Genomic DNA, 15235 nt, shown 5'->3' with positions numbered 1-15235 from the left:
CACGATTGTTTTTTCCGAAATATCTTATTTGGGTTGGGTTTGGAAATACTAGTAAGAAACAAAATGTAAAGTTTTTGATATTTTAGATCAATTTTAAAGTTTATGGGAAATACCAAATTTGGCCAAAATTCATGATTTTAAGGATCAATATCCCTATTTATAATTTATACTGTACGAAATACAAAACTCACATACTAATGTTTCTATACATTAAATTTAATAGTAGCTAGTTTATTTTGTAAAAATCAGAGTGATATTCGTTATACTTAATTATTTTAGAAGAAAATGACAAATGTGAATTATATATGATATGCATCATACTCGAACGATAGAAGAGGAAAGCTAAAGACATGCTTGAAAATGATAGAAAGTTAGTATGGGATGAAAATAGCTGTTTTTTTTGGACCACCAACCAACCTACATCAAATAGTCAAATTGTGATAAAGCAAGCCGATATCCTCTGTATCTACGAGCTTGAGAGCATCTCCAATGGCGGCGAGCGGGCCGGCTAGCTGATTTTCGGTGCTCGCCGGTCCGCTCGCCGAACCATTGGAACTGGCGAGCGTCATTTCGGCGAAAAAATCGGCTAGCGCCAGCCGATTCGCAAGCACTCGCCGGTCCGCTCGCCGCCATTGCAGGCTCAGGACCGGCGAGCGTTCGGCGAGCGAATTTAAATAATGAGGCGGAGGGGGGCGACGGAGACGATGAGTGAGGCGGAGGTCGTGTTTTTTTTAAATAATGTAATTTTTTTTAATTAATGTATTTTTTAATGTAAATTTTTTTTAAATTAATGTATTTTTTTATTGTATTTTTTTAATTTAAATAATATTATTGAATTTTCTTGTATCTGTGTCGTACATTTAATTCCGTATTTTGTGTGATTGTCAATTATTTGTTTTATATAATTAGGGGTGATGTGACTAGGCTATTGCTGAGCTATTTACTTGTCCTGATGATGTGGCAGGAGAATTTTTAGTGCTGATGATGTGGCAGGAGGAGTTTGTGGCTGGGCTATTGCTGAGCGAAAGCCACTGGAGATGCTCTGAGCTCAACTTTACGATGTTCGAGCTACAACTCGATAAAAGCTTGTGAACATGTCGTAAACAAGGTTCAAGATCTTGATCAATCTATTTCGTATGCTCAATTAAAGGTTCGTGAACATGTTCGTGAACAAACGAATTTGAACATGCATGTTTGCGAAACTAACGAATGCTTGAGGTCGGCTCGTCCAAGTCCTATTTTTTCGAGTCAAGTCTTGGATAGCCACTCATGATAATATTTCGTGACGTAATTTGTTGTATTACAACTAAGATAATTAATGAACAAAACTGTTCATATATTATTATGGTAATAAAATTATAATCATAAGGTGGTGAGAACAGTTTCTATGTCTGTCTGATTTTATGCGTATTTTTATTACAAATATCGGAATGAATATCATTTATATTTACCATATAAACTTTACTATTTCGCTGATAAAAAAAATAATTACTACTACTAGTTCTATACTTTATAAAAAAATAATTTTTACTAGTAAGAATGATTTAGAATTTGAACATATATAGTTTTAGTTTTGTTAAAGAATTATAAAAAACAAATTTTTATGTGTAAGGAAAAAAAGATATGTCATGGTTTCTAAATTTAGTATTTTAAGGAATTAGAGGGTTATATACAACGTCCTCGCACTTGATTAGCCATAATTGTTCCTTATCGCTCTAGTAGACCAAATATGTTAGAGCATCCGCAGTAGTGCTCGCTGGCAAGGACAGTATCCGTGCCGCTGGCGCGGCTGATCCCTGCTCGCCGCTGGCACGGCGCTGATCGATGCATCGAGCACGTCCGTGCCGCTGAGCAGCTGACGTGGCGGCGCCTGATTGGCCAACGGCAATGCCGTTGGCAATTTCGTTTTTTTTTAAATCGGATTTGATTTAAAAAATCCGAATTAAATAAAAAAAATATTTTCCCACTTCCCAATAAATTATATCCGTTTTCTCCCCACTATTAATTTATTTTTCAATTTTTTCCCCAAAATTCACATTTTCATCTATAAATACTCCCACTTCCACACCAAAAATTCCACACCACACTACACAATTATCATCTAAATTCTCTCATCTTCTCTTATCAATTCTCAATCTTTCACTCTTACTTACAAAAAAAAATGTCCGGCTCCGGCGATCACCCCTCTGGCTCCCGCAGTTGGAACCACGAATGGTTCGGCTCACAACCATTTTCTAGTCCGAAAACGCAATTTTTGGCCCCTCCTCAAACCCAAGGTTCTCAAGTTCCGGGTGGCTACCGGCCTTACCCGGTGGACGACCAAGATGCTCCTGATGGGTGATATGGGTGGGCACCTGAACCCAGATCGGGAGGGAGCGGCGGCTGCGGCTCTCAAACTCCTCCTCTTCCTACTCCTACTCCTACTCCTCGTGGTGTCCGCACCCCGTACACTCCGGCGGAGATGGATCAATTATTCAAAACCTATTTGATTATCTCCGAAGATCTGAAGATAGGCACGAACCAAAGAGAGGATAGGTTTTGGTGGCGCGTCTCTCGCCAGTACAATGAAAACTGCTCGGCTGGAACCATCGAGCGCAATGAGAGTATGGTGCACAATGCCATATTAAGAGCCAACAAAGAAATCCAAAAGTTCCATGGGTATTACCTCTAGGAAGAGCGGTCGGCGGGAAGCGGTAGGTGCGAGCTCGACATCATCAGTGCCGGCTTGGCGACCTACCAATCCATAAATTACAAACCGTTCAAGTACCTCAGCGCTTGGCAGGAGGTGCGTGTGCATCCAAAGTATAGGGGAGGCGTATCATCCTCCTCCAGCAAACGGTCAAGGTCGGTATCTCTATCCGACGCCAGCGAGGATGAGGTGGCTAGCCAACTCGCCGGAGCTAATTTAGGTAGCCCCGATGCCGGCCCGAGCCGGGCCGCAAGGAAGGAAGAAGGCGACGACCAACCGCCGTCACGCCACGACTCCATCCGCCCCCGCTCCCGCTCCTTTTGTGCCACCTCAACCCCCCATCAACTCGTTGTGGACTCTTTTGGCCCAACTCAATTTGGCCGATAGGTCAAATATGACCCCCGAGCAACTTGATTCACATTTGGCAATGATACGGGGTCTCCGAAGAACATTCGGGATAGGGCAAGAGGAATAGTCTTCCACGGGGGTATTTTTTAGCCTTTAATTATGTATTTTTTATTTTTTAGGATTTTAATTATGTAATTTTAAATTTTTAGTATTTTAATTATGTAATTTTTAATTTTTAGTATTTTAATTATGCAATTTTTTTTGTAATTTGTAATAGTATTTCAGATATTTTTAATGCATTTTAATGTTATGGAAATATTTTTATTTAAATTGAATAATAGAATGGTGGGACTCTTGAGCATGTTCTTACGGAAGAGCATGAATGTGAGTGTTGTGCTCTTGCCTAAGAGCAGAGAGTAAAAAAATAATAAAAGTGGGTCTGTGCTCACATCCGTGCTCTTTGGCAAGAGCACAGATGATGATGCTCTTATGTTTGTGTAGTATCGAGTGTGTTTAAATTTAACGCTCATTTCTTTGGTTAAAGAAATAAAAAATAGACCGTGTACGTAGAGTATCAATTTGTAACATAAGAATTTGAACCAAAAAGTCTCACACAACGTACTTTGTGAATGTTGAGTAGTTGGATAATTTCAATTCATATTTCTACTCAAACTTCTCTAACCTATATAAGAGCTCATGCTGTACCAAAATAAACTGTGTAAGAGATCACACGGCGGGGAATTAAAGGGAAATCAAGAATTTACCACGTGAAACTTATCGATTTGAATCAATCATAAAGTTAGATGCAACTAACATCCCATAATATAAAACAAAATTTTGTCCACTGAAGAATTTACCACTAATTCACATTCTGACTGGAAATGTAAAAAAAGTTACTACTACTGTTTAAATTGCAAAGCGGAGAAATTATTATAAGAATGACCCCGAGTTAATGATACCATCTTTTATTTATAATTTCTAAAATTTCCACTACATTATTTATATATTCCATTTGTGGGCTATAAATAGTTTTACTACTACTATATTCCACGAACATTACTTTTAACTATCATTCTCGTTATCTCTCTTACTTTACCATACCATTGTTCTCACCGCTCTTACATTACCAATTTTTCTTAATTTTCATGCCATACCTATTGCCTATATTTTTATGGGACAGAGGGGTATATTATAACTTTCATTTTTAATGTTTCCACTAAATTATGAGACTTTATATTTCATTTCTGGAGTATATTGTACTACTGTATGTAATAAGGTTTAATGCAAAGATTAATAAAAAAGATTAATAAAATAGCGAGAGAGAGAGAGTTATACTGGAGACTATGACTTGAATATTAAAGATAAAAAAACTAATAAAAAAATACTCCAAAATGGAGTAGAAGAGAATTTTTTTTATGTACAATCCAAAATGGAAAAAAGATAAGATTATCAATTATAAAATAATTTAAAAATCAATGGAAATTGAAATTTTGAATTTATATTTGTAACACAATTAAACTCCGTCATCCACTACCAGTAATCATGGTATTGGTAATTGGTCTACATAGTAAAATTTGTGAAGTAGAAATATTGCAAAAAATAAAATAGAATAAATTTTTATGATAAAAATAGAATAATTTTTTAGTAGTAGGAGTTTGTTTTTTTTATTTATTGTAAATTTGGATTTTGTTTTCCCGCCAAAGAGAAGCATCACCCGCCTTCTCTCTCAAATGAATCTTCATCTTCCCCCAAATTCACAAATACGATTCCAACGCTGTATACTCTCATCTTCCACCGCCACCAAAAAATGCCATGTCTTAGCAATCTCATCAATTCACCGCCTTCAGCTTTACCAGACCTCAAGCCCATTCTCTATGATAAAGCAGAATTGCAGCAAGGACCAATTGCCAATGGTCTCAATCCGGAATTCCACAATCCGCCTTCCTTCGATGAAGATGGAGGAGGGGACATCCACACCAAAATTCCCAAGCTCCAGTGGCTCTTCCTCGTCGGTGCTCCCAAATTGGTAACTGCCGTTGCTATTGATGGAATCGAATTCTGTGCTTTTGCAATTCATTTCTTTATTTAAACATCCAGTGCTGTAGTAGTAACATTAGTTCTTAGGGTTCTCTTGTTTGATGCTTTGTAAATTACTACTAATACTGCTTCAACTTCTTCCAAGCTGTATTTTGTTAGGTTATATTCTAAAAATTGTAGGACTAGGTCCAAGATCTTTTATTGTGTTATGATGGTTACAACAAGTATAGTATTTTAATTTGAATTTTTGTTTGCAGCTGTGTTTCTTAATGACTTGTTTTGGTTCCATTGAGCTAATATAGTTAGAAATCTTGATAGTATTAATGATTAGTTCATTACAAGACAACCTTCTAGGTGGCTCTTTTGTTATCATCTGATAGATAATAAGAAATTCTTCGAATTTTGTAATATAAGACTACAGCGTACCGTACATCTCTAGTGTTTGTGTGTTCATCCCAAGAGTTCTTGGAAAACTCATTAAATCTGGAAATCTAGTACAACTTCACAATTCTGAATAGCTTCTACTTCTCACTAACATATCTAGAAAAAGAAGAAAAAAGAATAAAGCTCTCTGTAATGTAAAATGGCTATCATGGTTTCAGATTCAGTGTGGTGTTTGCCGAAGTGGAGTCTACCCTGAGGAGAAGATATTGTGCACTGTTCGTGGTTGCAAGGGTGTTTTTCACCTAATATGTGCTAAAGAGAGTCTGGGTTTTTCATCCTCAAAGGAAAATCAGTTTAAGTGCCCTCAACATGTAAGTTCCATTGCCATCACTACTTAGTCTTTTTGCTATCAAAGATTGAAAATCTTCATAATTTTTTGTGTTGGTAGCATTCTCATCATCATTTCACACCATGACTGCGGGTGTCCAAACGTTAGAATCACATTAATGACAAGAGAAAAGAAATTAACTGTAGGAGTAGAAAATTGATTTTGTGTATGGATTTATTTTGTGCTCATTTTTAGTGACTGGTGAATATCAAATGGGCCTATTACATTTACGCTCATTAAGACAAACTTCTAAATTCTACTAGTTGCAGATTCATTCTTTTGAGTAGTTGTTTGCTGTGCAGTCTGTTAATGAGGACTTACATTTCTTCCATCTCGTATGTGGTCAGGCTTGTTTTCTTTGTAAGCAAAAAAATCATTTGTGGCGATGCATAAGATGCCTGGTAGCAAGTCATGATAAATGTGCTGCGTTTCCAGAGCATGTGGTCCGCATTCCTAACCAGCCAGGTGAAGTTATATGTTGGAAGCATCCTACTGATTGGCGTCTAGAGAAGGTCCATCTCTTCCTTTGCTCGCCAACATTTTCCCTAATTTGTTGTTCTGTATAGGTATAGGATTTTCATTGGTTATACCAACATATTTGAGTAATTCCCATTATACTCGATATCTGGTTTATTGACATACATATTTTTCGTATGCAGCATGAGGTTCCTGCAAATATCACGAAGGTCAGATTTTTATTATTTGTGTATTTTACTAGTAGATCTACAAGTTTTAAGATATCTTTGTAATGAATCTACTGGATCACATAAGGATTTAGCTTGGAAAAATTAAATTTCTTTTACCCTCCTTGATTATAGTACTTATAGTAAGTATTTCTTTTGTTACTTTTCAGGATATATTTTCTCTATTGCCTCTTCCATATACTGAGCAGGAGTTCAAAATTGACATAAATTGGAAAGATCAGGCGGAAACTAAGTTGGAGCCACGTTCATATGTTCACATCAAACGAAGTATCCTTTGCACATGGTGTCTTTTAAGCATCAAGGGGAATACTTTCAACTTTCATTAATGTGTTGATTTTCAGTATCTTCTGTCTTCAATTATATATATTACTACTCCATTTATAACTCTGGATGAAAACTACCTACTAACAGTTTGGCTGATTCAGTATATAGCAAGTTTTCAGTTATGTTTGTGGAAAAATTACTTTTGGTGTCTTTAACTATATTTAGATGTATACCTTGTAAAGAGAAAACGCAATAGTATTGATACTGATATTGGATGCACAAACTGCAACCAATGCTCTGATGGTTGTGTATGCAGGTACTAGTTCTCCATTCGAAACAATTTTCCTAACTACGCATCTACTTGTGTTCTGTACTAAAGCTATATTGTAGTAATTATTCAGCTAAGATTATTTTGTAAAATTTGTGGAACAGGGTTCAGTGCATCAGCTGCTCAAAAGCTTGTCGTGCTCCAAAAACTGTAAAAACCGGCCCTTTCAGAAAGGAAAGAAAATACAGATTGTGAAGGTAAATTTTGGATTTTATTTTAGACTTAGTCATTTATTTATCCTCAAGAATTACTTATGGTGCCTATCAGACGGAGCTCTGTGGTTGGGGTGTAGTGGCTGCTGAATCAATCAGTAAAGGAGATTTCATAGTAGAATATGTTGGAGAAGGTAAATTCATGGAAAATCGAAATATTGATGCTCCAAATGCTCTTTTTCTTGTATAATCAATTACTTACATTGTGATCTTCGTGTCTATTCCATCCATCTGCAATAAAAAGTTCATACATTTGTGTCTAACTGGAGTTCTGCATTCTTGAGTTGCATAAACTATACTGTCAATACAAAAAAATCCTAGACAGCAGCAGGTATATAGAAGCATTTTTCATGGGAAGGGAAACATATCTACTAATAAATAAGTTATTCCTGAGCTTCAGCCTCATAATGCGAGAGTGCTTCAGTATTGTTTTCCCTAGTAAATGGAATAAATGTAGCAGTCCCATTATGGTAAATGGTTGAGTCTGTTTTATATATACCATGTGCTTAATGTCATCCAATCTAACTAATAAAATATCCTACAGCTAATCTGCAGAGACGATCCGTATCAAACTCATATTACTTTTATCTTCAATGTGTATAAAGGTTTTATTAGTTACTTGTATGGGACTTTACTCATGATATGTTTTCATTTGCAGTAATTAGTGATGCCTCGTGTGAAAAAAGGCTGTGGGACATGAAAGACCAGGATGCTAAGAACTTCTATATGTGTGAAATTAATAAGGACTTTGTGATTGATGCGACATTCAAGGGAAATGAATCTCGGTTTCTAAATCACAGTTGTGCCCCTAACTGTAAACTGGAGAAGTGGTGAGTATATTTTATGATTTCTCATCATAGTTATTCATGCCTTGTCAAATTGTTTTTAGGCAAAGCTAAATGGATTTTCCTAAACAAATAAATTCTGTATTCTAGAAATAACCTGAGACGAATATAATTCTTTCAGCATTTGGAAAGTAGTACTACCTACCTGTAGCAGTCAGGCAGCTGCAATTATCTTTCCATATACTAAGAATTCTTTCTGTGGTGACATATTCTGGATATCACATTTCACACTTGGTGAACTTACAGCGATGCTGGACAAGCTCATTTATTTTTTTCCCTAGATAATATGACCTTTATAGACTGCTGATTGTTTTAGTAAAAATGCTCTCTGATTAAATTATTTATAGACTTCTCTGTTTTACCTAATAAATAGGCAGGTTGAAGGGGAGACACGCGTTGGTATTTTTGCTTCCAGATTAATTGAAGTTGGAGAACCACTGACCTACGACTACCGGTATTTAGCACCACCCTTCCCTTTTATCTTCTTTATTTAATACCCCCTCCATCACAACTAAGCTGAGACAAAACTTTTGGGCATGTAGATTAAGAAATTGTATTGAAAAGTAGGAGAGATGAATAAAGTAGGAAAGATAAAGAGATAGTAAAGTAGATGGTGAAATAAAGTAAGAGTGATTGGATGTTTTGTTTTTTTTGTGGAAATGACTCAACTTAGTTGGGACATCCCAAAGAGAAATATGACTCAACTTAGTTGGGATGGAGGGAGTATATAATACCAAATTATGAGTTTCAGTATTATTGTGAGAAGCTTTCAGAGAGTCATGACTCATAACTATCTGGACTTCATGTCTCTATTTTCTTCATTTCAAACATAAACAGTAAGAAGCTTTACTTGATCACTCAGTAATGGCAAGGCTGGAGTTTGTCACTTCATGTCCACCACTGGTATCACACTATCCTGTTTTGACTGCTAACACATGTAGTAGACGGCTTTGGTATAACTACATGGTGACGAGTTAGCTAAAATGCAAAATGTAATGAGCAGAAAGGACCCCAAATGAACTAATGAAGATAATAGGAATAAACATTCAATGTAACTAATTCAGTTTCTTAAGTCAAGTATTCAAGATTTTGTGAATAGGAGCAATTATATTGAAACTCTCTGAAATTGTAGCTAGCCTGGTTATAGTGCTTTAATCTCCTTTGTGTTGAGCCTCGTCTAGAAAAATGTGTGATTTTGGTTTATAGTGACTGCTATCAGCGGCTCCACAAGCTCGTCTAGTCTTTCAAAACTTTCTTGCCTTGATCAGTATGATTGTCCAAAGGTGGCCTCTTAATTAGATATCACTTTTTCCCATGAACTCAATTTGATTTGGTGTCAACCTTTGCCATCTTTCTCATCCAACAACTACTACTATTGATTCCAAAAAAGATTATGCATTGATAAACAATAGCTACAGAGGCTAAGAACTATTTCTTCTACTCCTGCAGATTTGTACAATTTGGGCCGGAGGTTGAGTGTCATTGCGGAGCTCCAAACTGCGGTGGCTACCTCGGAACCAAAAGGAAGATCGTGTTTTCCCAAGCTACAAAAACCAAGCTGGAATTGCACGTATCGTGGGGTCCTAAAAGACAGAGGTCTTCTAAGAAGATAGTGGTAGTTACAAATTGAGTTCATACCAATTTTTGGGGGAGCATGTATGCTTTGGTGTGTGTATATTGCTTTGATTGAGCACATCAGCTTCATTTTTACCACTAGTTAGATCAGATCATGTCCCTGCAAATTGTTAAGGTATCCTCATTTTTCTCTAGTAACCAAAGAACTGCAAATTCTGTTAGTGTTGATGTTGACAGAATTGTGTTTCTACATTCATGTGTACATTTTTACCGAACAAAACTAAGGAAATTTAAGATAGCTCAAGTTATCAAAGTATCAAAGGAAATGCATTAGTAATAAATAGTGTAAACGAATTACAAAAAATACTTGTCCTTGTCTAGCCAATTTCTCAGATTTATTGCATTTGTATGTACGAAAAAAATGATGATTCAAAGAATTAAATATTAGCTTTGAGCATATCTATTAGAATCTGTCACTCTTGACTCTGAGAAACCTGCGACTATTTGAAAAGAATATGAATTTATAACACCAAATCTTCAGCATTGAGCATTGAATCAAACTGCACCATAGGCTGCATGAAGAGCTCCCCGAATATATCATCTCCTTGCTCGTTATACTCACTAAAATCGTTCGATTCGAAATACGTTTTTATGTCGTCCGGAATGGTGCACTGTGGTGGATCAGGATCACTTAGTGTAGGAGTGGAAGGGTACTCTGCAGCCAGTGTCATTTCCATCATCTCCTTGAATTTTGAAGACTGAAGCAGGAGACCGAGGGCTGAGGTGGCGGTGGTGGGATGATGTGGCTGGGATGACGTGGCGTCTGAGGCCGGTTGGAGGAGTTGTGGGGAGGTTAGGGCGCCTCCTGAGTACTCAAGGTTTAAGCTTTGGTCTGAGCTTGTGTCGTTGTTGTTATTGTTATTGTTAGGTCTGAGCCATTTTATGTAACGGCTAAGATCAAAATTTGTGACAGCGTTGAGGCCGCGGTACTCGATGGCTGCCATGTCGTATGCGATGGCGGCCTCTTCTTGTGTAGCTGCATCATTTGATTTGATTTAGAATGATCAAAGATTGGAAAAAATGGGGTGATGCAATTTTTTTTGGGTGTGGGAAGGTTTAGGTTGGTGAGCTTCACCAACTAATTTGATTGTTATGTCAAATAGTGTTTGGGGGGTAAGTTTACCAAATGAAGGTTGTGAATGTACAATATTAAAATTTCTATATGTGACGTGCATTGTAAACTATATTGAAAATTGTCTCACTAAAAATGAAATTAGGATTTGAATGTTTACCATATGTTCCAAGATAAAGGTATTTGTTCCCAAAAACCCTCCCAATTCGAGCTTCCCATCTTCCATTGTGATGATGTCTGCAACAAATTCAGATATATATAGAATCAAAATCCAAATAAATTGGAGTATTGAGCTTTCGTGTAATCAAATGACAACTAGCTTAATTTGATGACTTTGATAACTAATCAACTTAGTATATTCAAAATGTTATCATAGTGACACGATTATGTCAACACAATTTGAATTGGCACCGTAAATATATCAAATTGAAATTTATTTAAATGCATGTCAACACAAAGATATAAATATGTCAATCTAAATTGTGTTGGCATACTAATGTCATTGTGTTAACATTTTTAATATAACGAGTTGAATTAGTTACCATCTTAATACGACCCATGCTTTCAATCGATATTAGTCAGTCTTATTAGTTGTGATATATTGACTTTCTAAATATATATTAGTAGAATATATAAAGATAACTGTGATCAAATAAGTTTACATCTAAAATTCTAAAATGAGAATTGAGAATCATTTCAGTTTGTATCTCAAAACATATCATTTCTCTTTTAAAAACAATTTTACCGTATATTTACTCTAACAAAAACACATTAGTTTACAATACAAATCATATAAATTGCATCTCAAAACATGTCAGTTCACATTAATATTAGTATCAGTTTGTATATTTGAAATTATATTTTTGTCACAACTAATATTTATGAATCAACGAACTGATATTAGAGTCTGATACCATCTATTTTACGATCTAATGAACCAAAATGGTTATTAGTTCCCATATAGATGGTGGTTTAAAAGAATATATATATGAGAAAAAATTCAGTGGTGTCGGTTATCTAACCTTGCCACGCCTCTATATTTAGATACTCCCCTCGAAAATCCACTGCTTTTTCTGCAACCACCAATAAGAATAGTAGTTTTAAGCATTGAATAAAACACAGCAATTACTCTAAAAATATCACTTAAACCCCAATTTACTTACCTTCTCAATGATCCAATATATTCTTCTCTAGACTGCCCATCCATGCCCAAAATCTCATTCTGATAAGTAGACAACTATATATATATATATATGTATAGTGAAACACAAATCAGCATCTCATTTCGGCAAACCATCCGAAAAACGACGTCGTTTCACTCACCGGAAAATTGAGGATAGTGTCTTGACCCCAATACTTGAGAGCAGCCAAGTCATAGGCATGTGCAGCTGCTTCTTCATCATCATAAGCACCTAAACATCACAAATTAAAATCTTGATCATGGATTATAAATTCCTACATAATTTTTTTATTAATAATATTATCTACTTACCAAGATACACTGCATTTCCCATCAAGAATCCATCATACCACCAAGAAAAGTAAAAAAGTAATTAAAATGACAAGTAAAATAGCAATATATATATATATATATATTGATGGATAAAATGGTAGCGCTAGTTGGCTAACCTTGTCTGCCTTTCTTGTTCTGTGCCTCATTCCAGCAGTTCTTGTCCCACAAATGTGCTTCAAACCGACCAGTCCATCGGTGCCTAATATATTTGGCCGTTTAGTAGGGAAGACAGATAAGACAAAACATGATTTATAAGAACACAATTTAATTAGAATATGAACAGACCTTGTAACGCCACGATAAACCGAGCTGCGCTTGGGTGGGGAGTCTCGAGGGATGGTTTTCCTAGTGCGTTTTACCTTAGTCCCGGGATTATTCACCGGAATTGAGGCGTTACCCGGTTTCTGCTGACCCAACTTCACCATGATATGATATGATATGATACTATTAACCAAGAAATGGCACTACCAAATCTTGGATTAGGACTAATATTGATCTAAGTAGTTATTTGAGGATAATTAAACATGACAAAGTCTACAAGCAAAGGTGTTTATAAAGAAAATGGTGGGAGTGTTGGAAAATGGCAGCCGGCTGATTGATTTTTGGCCGAATTAACCGGCTTTCCACAGTCTCTCTCTTGTCTCATCTTTGGTTTTGTGTTATTCATTAACACTTTGTAGGTGAAAAATATTGACATTTTATTATTTTCTTGATTGATTAGTTTATCAACAACCAACCATATCTGCCCCAACTTCCTCAACTAACTTTTGAAATTTGTTACCAGTATATTTCTTTTAATTATAAAACATTACAACTCATTTTTTACATTAATGGTGGCATAGATAATAGGAGTATTTCAATGAATTTGGTAATGAGATATTGGAGATAGTAGTTTTTAAGTCTTTACGTCATGAACTAGAAGACAAATTAATTAGGGTGGTCTAATGTATCCAAATGGTGTTGGGACGATCGACAAAGTTTCTAGCACTATTAGAGAGAGCCTAAATATTTGTAAATTGAAAATTAGATCAATACAAAATACTCCCACCGCTCTAAGCCAGTTGAATTGTTTCTTTTTATTTTTTCACTCATTTTGAAAAAATGATATTCCCTCCGTCCCACAATAAGAGATATATTTTGTCATTTCTGTCTGTCTCACAATAAGAGTCATATTTTACTTTTACCATAAATGGTAAGTAGTTTCCACATTCCACCAATTTATTCCATTCACATTTTATTACAAAACCAATATACTCCATATGAATATGACTCACATTCCACTAACTTATTCATTCCATTTTTCTTTACATTTTTTAAAATCCGTGCTCAAACCAAATAGGATTGCTATTGTGGGATGGGGGATTAGTTAAAGTGGAATCAGAATAATGTAAGAGAGAATAATGTAGAAAATAGTACTATTCTATATATTATTCTCTCTTACTTAATTCTCTCCCCACTTTTACTATTTACTATAATTATTTTTGCAAAATGAGTGCAAAAAAAGAAACGACCCAACTACCTTGAAACGGAGGAAGTACTATATGATGCCTATGTCTCATTTTAGCATTTTGGTCCGTCAATCAAAATTAGTCCAAATCTAAGTGAAGAAATTTTTTCACACATTACACTACTGAATCCACGTTCGATTAATACTATCTTCAACTACTTTGGCATTAAAACTCCTATATATCTCCAAAATATCTAACTATAGGAAACGAATGAAGTTTTTATTTAGGATACCAGTATCTTTAAAATAAATCAAATTGATATCGATATAGTTGATGAAAACAGTTTAAAGTTGAGTGTCGCTGATTAGCCTGCAGAAAATAGAGCATATTTTAGCATTGGTTTTATTAGCTGCAATTTTAATTTATATCTCAATTATTTAAAAATAATTTGAGACATGATACTATCTTTAATCAAGATTACTTATACTATCTGTCCCATTGTTTAGCTTTCTAGAAGATAAAAACAAAACAATACATAATCATCAAATCATGCAGTGATTCTTCTTAGTTTTCCCAGTTTCACACCATTACACACTTAAACATTAGTTAATGCTACAGTGTAACAGCTGAAATTTTCCAACTTAAGTTCTGCATAGCTCCAGAAACAGGGGAGAAACATCATGATTTAAGATTAGAAAGTGTGTTTCACATATGAAAACAAAAAAATTATTAAATACTACCAAAGATGAAATAAAGAAACATATTCTGAAATCCACAGAGAGCTGTGATATACACAGACACAGTGTAGAATAATGAAGCATGTAATGAAATGGTGAGCATCACAGCATTCGTATACATGCTGCACTCCCAAAATTTTAGCCTGAACCTGGCGGGTTGATCCGATAGTTGATGCAATAAAGCGACGAATGTAACATTCGGGGCAGTTGGAAAGAGGAAAAGTATTGTTAGATGGTGTAAGTTTGACGATGCAAGGAGATAAGAAGGAATCACCAATGTCATGTGAACACACACACAGAATAGAACAAGCCTATAAATTTACTGTTTGCAAAAGATAAAATAAGCCAGCAAATCCTGTAGGAAATGAAGATAGACACAGATAATAATGAGTTAATTATATGTTGTATAAAAACATATGACAGAGCTGGAATTGAAGCTCAACATCAGTGCACAGATGCCAACTAATACTAAGAAACAATGTTGCAACCAATAAGAAAAGACAAGCATGAGGTGTCTATATACTGCCAATTCATAACACAGCAACACATTCTCCTCACTGTAATCACTGCCAACAAACCATCAAACCCAACTGCTTCCACATACACAAATTTACTTCCTTTTTTAATGTGA

General features: G+C 35.5%; 2 protein-coding genes across 2 annotated transcripts; one reads left to right on the top strand and one right to left on the bottom strand.

The window, feature by feature from the left end:
• The first annotated feature begins 4771 nt into the window (after positions 1 to 4771).
• Positions 4772 to 10008, top strand: LOC121799391 (histone-lysine N-methyltransferase ASHR3-like). The gene is given in 12 exon segments (XM_042198754.1): positions 4772 to 5063; positions 5677 to 5829; positions 6194 to 6358; positions 6506 to 6532; positions 6700 to 6817; positions 7040 to 7130; positions 7247 to 7287; positions 7290 to 7339; positions 7410 to 7488; positions 8013 to 8184; positions 8573 to 8653; positions 9649 to 10008. Coding segments are annotated over 12 exon segments (1377 nt in total). The 5' UTR covers positions 4772 to 4844; the 3' UTR covers positions 9830 to 10008.
• A 71-nt stretch (positions 10009 to 10079) lies between these two features.
• LOC121799392 (AP2-like ethylene-responsive transcription factor At1g16060) lies at positions 10080 to 13040 on the bottom strand. Its single transcript, XM_042198756.1, has 8 exons — positions 12705 to 13040; positions 12536 to 12618; positions 12399 to 12407; positions 12230 to 12318; positions 12070 to 12143; positions 11929 to 11979; positions 11067 to 11143; positions 10080 to 10810 (listed from the first exon to the last, which is right to left on the bottom strand). Exons 1-8 carry the CDS (start codon positions 12842 to 12844, stop codon positions 10296 to 10298), a joined length of 1038 nt encoding a protein of 345 aa, XP_042054690.1. The 5' UTR covers positions 12845 to 13040; the 3' UTR covers positions 10080 to 10295.
• Positions 13041 to 15235: the final 2195 nt, after the last annotated feature.

Source organism: Salvia splendens, chromosome 4 (genome assembly GCF_004379255.2).
Source record: "Salvia splendens isolate huo1 chromosome 4, SspV2, whole genome shotgun sequence".
In the NCBI taxonomy this organism is placed as follows: domain Eukaryota; kingdom Viridiplantae; phylum Streptophyta; class Magnoliopsida; order Lamiales; family Lamiaceae; genus Salvia; species Salvia splendens.
The sequence above is the reverse complement of the archived record's forward strand: the minus strand, read 5'-3'. Positions and strand labels throughout refer to the sequence as shown.